Raw genomic sequence first — 7,290 nt, 5'->3', positions numbered from 1 at the left:
TAATCGTCATAGTTCTTCGTCGAAATTATGACGTTTACTTAACACTTATTTACAGCACTTTTATATCCTTCAAACTTAATGGCCTAAACTTAATTGCATCAGCCGCATGCGATTCTAAATTCAAATGGGCATATTCTAGAAACCTGCCATTTTGAATGACCGCACATGCCATTCAACAAAAGGGCCTTTTGGGCCCTTTACAAAAAGAGGTCGGCGCGCCGTGCCGCGCTCAGATCTCCCGACTCGTCTGGCGTGGCAAAGAGTATTAATAACAATAGATAGTAGGCACTGTAACGAGGGATACGATCTATTTGTGGTGGGGAATACAAACGCAGTACAACACACGTACATCCTTCACACTTCACAGTAGGATGGGTTTTGTTTATTATTATTAAAAAAAAAAATTAATTACAGCGTTCGCCAATACATTACAATCTTAATATTAACCATTATTACTTAACCTAATATGTAAAATCACTACATTAGACTACTTAGTTAATACTGCGATTCAAATATTCGTTTACATTTTTGTATAAATTGTGACCACTTTGATGTGAACACATCAATGTGCGGTGCGGTGCCACATTAAGCACAGAGTTGAGCAGCGTGACTGCGGTGTGTAGCGGCGTCTGGCGCAGCAGCCCGCTGCGCGCGGGCGGCGCTGCCAGCCAGCGGCGCGCTGCGCAGGCGCCCGCGCGCATCAGGTGCATACAGTCTTACCACCTCACTGACCAGGTCTACACAATCCACCCTAATATGACGCCTAGGACGAGCTTCACTACTGAAGTTTTTGGATTTAGGCCTGGCAGAGTTATTTGACTGGCTATATCTATTTAAGTTTAACCTTTGGTATGCTTTGGAGCAGATCTGCTCCATATATATTCAACCAAATTCAACTTAAACATGAAGATGTTATGGTTTCTAAATAATAATAATATTTTATTTTGTAATGTAAATTTAGAGTTTTTATTTTCATTTCATAATCTTATTTCAGATCAGAGTCATATAAAGTCAATGTCTGTCTAATACGAGGGAAACAGCGTAACGTCATGGCTAAGCAACATGGCTTTGAAATATCTCGTTAAAATGCATAGTTATCTTTTATACCTATAATATTTTTATCAAATTTAATCAACATTAGAAAGTGGTATTTAATACAATACTTTGTTACTCTTTTTTTTTCAGGCTATCAAAATAAATGAGCCATATGGGTTAAGGTGGTTCGCTTTCCATACAAAAAACAATTGCCTTTTATGAAGTCCTTGGCATTACACCCTATTACTACATAAATATGCGCGCATCTATCTACTTTTCAATATTAGTTTGTGCTAAACTGATAGTAAAAGTTTGTTTCATACAGATATCACGCAATTTTTTTATATATTTAATCAATGTATTACCAAAATAAAGTTTTTTGCGTGATTTTTGTATGGAACAAAGTTTTTCTATCAATTTTGCGCAAACGGATATTCTAAAGTAGATAGATGCGCACATATTTATGTAGTAAGTGTGTAATGACTTAATAAAACGCAATTGTTTTTTGTAAGGAAAGCAATCCACCTTAATGTATTCATGTCCTCACAGAGGCTCGTACCCACACGCCGACTCTCCCCCCCAACTCTTTGCCCGCCTCCCACCCGTCCCGCAGTGCCTGCCCGTCCGTCGGCCTACGTGCACGCCATGGCACCATGCGTCCTAGCGTTCCTAGGCCTCCTAACCCTAGGTCTATCACAAGACCTGTACCACACACAGCATCCTGGTAACAGTAAGCTGGCTTCGTGTTACGACTTCGATGGAACGCCTCAGGTGAGATTACTGATATTTGTTTGCTATGCGAGTTTTGCTGTGCGATGTGCGATGGTTTAAGTAGAAATGCTTTTGGTTCACGAGTCTTTGGCAACTTTTGAAATATAGACAAAGTATAAACAACTTTAGATTAACTTATACAATTATAGTGAAGTTTTCTGAAGTTTATGCTATGAAATAGATAACCATATTTGGATTCTCAAGCAAATATGATTAATTTAAAAGAAGATAATTCCATGGAAACTGGTATATTTTGCTTGGGAGCAATGATTTTGTATTTTATGAGAGAAATTGTGACTTTTAATACATTATTTAGGTTTTGAAATGTGTTATTATTTAATATTTCAAGCAAAAGGCTCTGTCGGGCGTAAACGGAGTGTGTCTTTTACCTTGGAACAACACATTTTGTATTTATGATTTATTCGTTAGAGTGATGAAAGTGTTTGCGCTTTTAATGTTCGATGTTTGTTCAAAAATATGTGATATTGGAACTTTTATTTTGTTTGGATATTTTAATAATTGAATACGTTTAAGGAAATAATGAGGTATCAAATATATGCAAAATTAGAGCCAACTCTGCGATTTTTTCCATTAGCAAGTTTTGTATTAGTTTGTGTTATATGACCCACTCTGTATATAATTAAAATATATTTATTAAAATAATACTTAATTAACAATAACTCAATTCTAGCGGAAAACATATTTTACTAGTTATTTATGTATTGTAATATACTTCGGACTTTCCTTTCGTTTCAACCTGTATCGTCACGAGAAAATCTTATTCTTTTGACAACCGGTCTGGCCTAGTGGGTGACCCTGCTTACTAAGCCGATGGTCCCCGGTTCAAATCCTGGTAAGGGCATTTATTCGTGTGATGAGCATGGATATTTGTGCCTGAATCATGGGTGTTTCTATGTATTTAAGTATATATAAATATTTATATATTATATATATCGTTGTTTAAGTACCCTCAACACAAGCCTTATTGAGCTTACTGTGGGACTTAGTCAATTTGTGTAATAATGTCCTATAATATTTATTTATTTATTATCGATATGACTATCGATATGGCCACAGCGATGGCAGCATGGTTCCATTTTTATCGCTTGTCACTATGCCCGTCACTTTCGCACTTACATACTTGTTAGAACGTGACAGGCATGGTGACAAATGATAAAGAGCCGACCATCTTCGTCCTACGGGAGCAGGATTCATACATCGTATCTCGCTTGCACCAATAGTTAATTAAGTGAATACGAGCCAGATGCAAGAGCGAATGATATCAAAATGAGATGAATTTGTTATTAATTTATCATTTTGATTAGACGTTTTGGTATACATAGGTAAAGTCAATAGTAGAGTTACTAAAGTTCATGTCTAGGCTTTGAATATTAATTAAACTCTACACGTAGAGTCCTATCAAATTTGTAGAGTTACAACCGCTGTGTTGTCTTGTTTCTGACCACTCTGTCACACTTCTATTTTTGCCTTTTATCAAATAAAAAAGTAGAGTGCTAATGGATGTTTCTCTAGCTGTCGATTACAATTCTCTTGAGAAAAAATATAAACTAAATGTCAGCCCATACAAAAAGATCCAGTCCGACACATTATTGGAGACAAAAACAAAAAAAAATCCACCCCTTCTACATTTGTACACCACCTTACAGAAAACCGCAGCCAAATAACACTAGACCCTACTCATAGTGTTGTGTTCCTGCCGGTGAGTAAGGTTACCAGAGCTCAACGTGGGGGGTGGGGGTTAAGGGTCGGCAACGCGCATGTAATTCCTCTAGAGTTGCAGGCGTACATAGGCTACGGAGACAGCTTACTATCAGGCGGACCGTATGCTTGTTTGCCACCGACGTAGTATAAAAAAAAATTGTACAGTCAGCTACAATGAACAACCGTCCTGGAATAATCTTCCATATCTTAGTTTGTGTCCAAAAATATTTGTCACAGTTTACTCTGACGATGTGTTTCTTTCTTCACCGAAAATGTTTACCGGTCGGGTAAACATCAAATGACATTTCGAACATAAGTTCCGAAAAACTCATCTGGTACCAGCCGGGGTTCAAACCCGAGTACAGTCACGTCTGCAAATATCAATACGAAAAAAGTGCCAAAAAATATGTAAAAAAAAACATGGGCAATAAAGTCGTGTATACATATTATTGGCCCGTTTTTCGTATCGATATTTTCACATGTGACCGTACATGAGACTTAGGTATTCAATTATATACCAAAATTAAAGATGAATGGATTTGTGAGTGACCCAAAATAATATCGTTTTATTGACCGTTTTTAGTAGTTCATAGGTTATCGCGCGGGCGGTCGTTACACCAACTTATCGGTAGGGAAGCGACTTATCGCTATCGGTATCCTGTTTTAACATAATGGTCATTTTGTTAGAATTTATATAAATATACGTGAATAAAAGACAGAATATGTAGTACAGTAGTATATCATGCTAAGGGGGCGTCCATTAATCGCGTCATACGTTTTTGGCTTGTTTTAGACCCCCCCTCCCCCATGGTGATCTTTGGTGATATTTTCAGGACCCCCCCCCCCCCCCATCCAATATGACGTGTATTTTTTTCGATATAATTGAAGGGCGGAAAACTATTATTTTTATTTTATTGACTATAATACAGTATAGCACAGATGAAAAAAAAAAATACACGTGATACGTGTCCATACCCCCCCGTCCCCTGTGGTGATCATTGGTGATTTTTTGCTGACCCCCTCCCCCCCCTATACAATATGACGCGATTAATGGACGCCCCCTAACTGGCCACGTAAAAGTGGAAATCAATATTAATTTCACATAATGTAAACAAACAAATTTACCTTCATTTCTTCGTAATCTCGCACTTTTTGTACCCAACCATGATTTTATCAACAATCTATATACTTAAATCTTTTATTTATATCAATTAATTATTGATAAAATAAATAAATAATAATAATAAATAATATTATAGGACATTATTACACAAATTGACTAAGTCCCACAGTAAGCTCAATAAGGCTTGTGTTGAGGGTACTTAGACAACGATATATATAATATATAAATACTTAAATACATATAAAACACCCATGACTCAGGAACGAATATCCATGCTCGTCACACGAATAAATGCCCTTACCAGGATTTGAACCCGGGACCATCAGCTTTGTAGGCAGGGTCACTACCCACTAGGCCAAACCGGTCGACAAGAATTAATATTTCAATGAAAACAACTATCGTAAAACTTTTAGGTTATACGTCAAATGCTAACAAAATCTGTCATATTTGTTTACATAATTTGCAAGTTCCATTTTACTCGCTTTATTTTAGGCGCTCACAAATATCTGAACACGCCTCTATTCTCAAGGTGTTAGAGCGCGTGTTCAGATATTTTTGAGTACCTGTGATAAGTTGTTTTTCTGTTATTACCTCTAAAAAGACAGAAAGCTTACTTACAGTTTGTCGTAGGTTTTTACGACACGTTGTCGCAACGTTACACGACTTCGCAACGTTACACGACGTCGCAACGATACACGACGTCGCAACGTTACACGACGTCGCAACGTTACACGACGTCGCAACGTTACACGACGTCGCAACGTTACACGACGTCGCACCGTCCCACGATACGACGTCGTATCGTGGGTCGTGCTCAAAGGAAGTGTAGCGCGTTCCAAAGCTTAATAGAATTTAAATAAATAATAATAATAAATAAATATTATAGGACATTATTACACAAATTGACCAAGTCCCCCAGTAAGCTCAATAAGGCTTGTGTTGAGGGTACTTAGTCAACGATATATATAAAATATAAATATTTATAAATACTTAAATACATAGAAAACACCCATGACTCAGGAACAAATATCCATGCTCATCACACGAATAAATGCCCTAACCAGGATTTGAACCCGGGACCATCGGCTTCGTAGGCAGGGTCACTACCAGGCCAAACTGGTCGTCATTGCGATGGTCTAATTTACGGTGATTGATTTGCAATATGATCGTTGTTTATTTATTTCAAAATTAAACTTAAGTATACATATTAACTTAACTAGGTAGGTAGGTAGGTAGGTAGGTAGGTAGGTAGGCTAGGTAGGTTAGGGTTAATTAACTTAGGTATACATATTTTTTCGCCAAACTGAGGACAATATTTTGGCGAATAGTGCGCTCTAAAATAAAACTAACAATGTTGTCTCCATAGAAATAGGATAGTATAGAACGACTGTCAAACTTGGAAAGTGTGACCAAAAATAAAATGCAAGTGTGTGCGTAAATTGTCTATGTGCGAACAAAAATAGTGATGTCATGTTACAACATATTAATAATCTATCGATGTTTAACTGCTTTATCGACTACTTTTTCAAATGTGTTTGAAAAAGTTAAAAATGATAAAGTTGAAGTTGTTTGAAAATGTGTTCGCAAAGAGTTGACTTACCAAAGAAAATTTGAATTTCGCCCCTTTTCCTGCTGACAACTTGGGTTGGATGTGTATACGCTGTCTTGTGTTTCCTTGTGTTGGCGGCAAAGCCGTGGAAAAGTGGTTAAAATGTAAGTACTGTGTTGGAAAGTGAAGTTTAAATTTATCGCTAAACATGTACACGTTCAAAAAAGGTATTATAACAATCGTTATTATTTTAAGTCGGTTATAAAGGTAATATCTTAATGATGTCTTGTGAACAACTAATTCCATACCTACTAATATACCGACAAGTTATCGATACAGTCATATGAACATTTTGTCAAGCCCTAGCGTAAAGTAACAGTTTAGGTTTTTACACAAAATATTCTAAATTATTGACTAATACGATGAAATATTAACACACAATTGAAGAAAAACTTATAATGAACTGTTATAATTGGTTTTTTAAACTTTTTATGCTGTTAATTTGATAAAATATCGTTACGAAAATTTCGCTAGGATTATCATAATTACCTGTGAAATGAGTATTTTCCTGGTTTTTTTGGCCCTGAAATACTACAACCCGGCACACAACATGACACCATCGTCACTAAATTACTTAATGTATAATTTTCTTTTTGATTCGCTTATATTTTTCACGTTATAAAATACGGCAATATGATTTTGGCCGCCTCGGCCGCCTTCGAACTCAAAATTGGTTACGTTTTCTCATATGTAGTCTGCCTCTTTTGCACTTATGGCTTGTTCATATACGTCATGGCTTCCCTTTCGCACACTTCATCTGTCTGTCAAGCGAAGCGACTGACATGTCTCTGGTTGTCTCATACCTACTCATACATTAAATAAACTTATTTTTGTTGGTGAGTACTGACTTAAATCATTAATTTACAATGCTTACTTGTATGTATCAAAACTTACACAACTATTTATTTGTGTAAATAAAGTTTTGCAAGCAATCTGTATGAATCGAGATAGAGAGGGAAAGATCGGTGCTAAAGCGTAGTCGGTGATCGGTCACTATCGTCTGCTGGAAACTTGAACCGCTCAGAGAGGT

General features: G+C 36.7%; 1 protein-coding gene across 1 annotated transcript in view; it reads left to right on the top strand.

Moving 5' to 3' along the window:
* The first annotated feature begins 1,598 nt into the window (after positions 1–1,598).
* The window catches only part of LOC133526687 (laminin subunit gamma-1), a 57,314-nt gene continuing 51,622 nt past the window's right edge, over positions 1,599–7,290 (top strand). Inside the window, exon 1 of the mRNA XM_061863400.1 lies at positions 1,599–1,806. Coding sequence (XP_061719384.1) covers positions 1,681–1,806 — 126 coding nt within the window. The 5' untranslated portion in view covers positions 1,599–1,680. The remainder of the gene's footprint in view (positions 1,807–7,290) is intronic.

This window comes from Cydia pomonella, chromosome 1 (genome assembly GCF_033807575.1).
Source record: "Cydia pomonella isolate Wapato2018A chromosome 1, ilCydPomo1, whole genome shotgun sequence".
NCBI lineage: Eukaryota > Metazoa > Arthropoda > Insecta > Lepidoptera > Tortricidae > Cydia > Cydia pomonella.
This window is presented reverse-complemented; position numbering and strand designations above follow the sequence as displayed.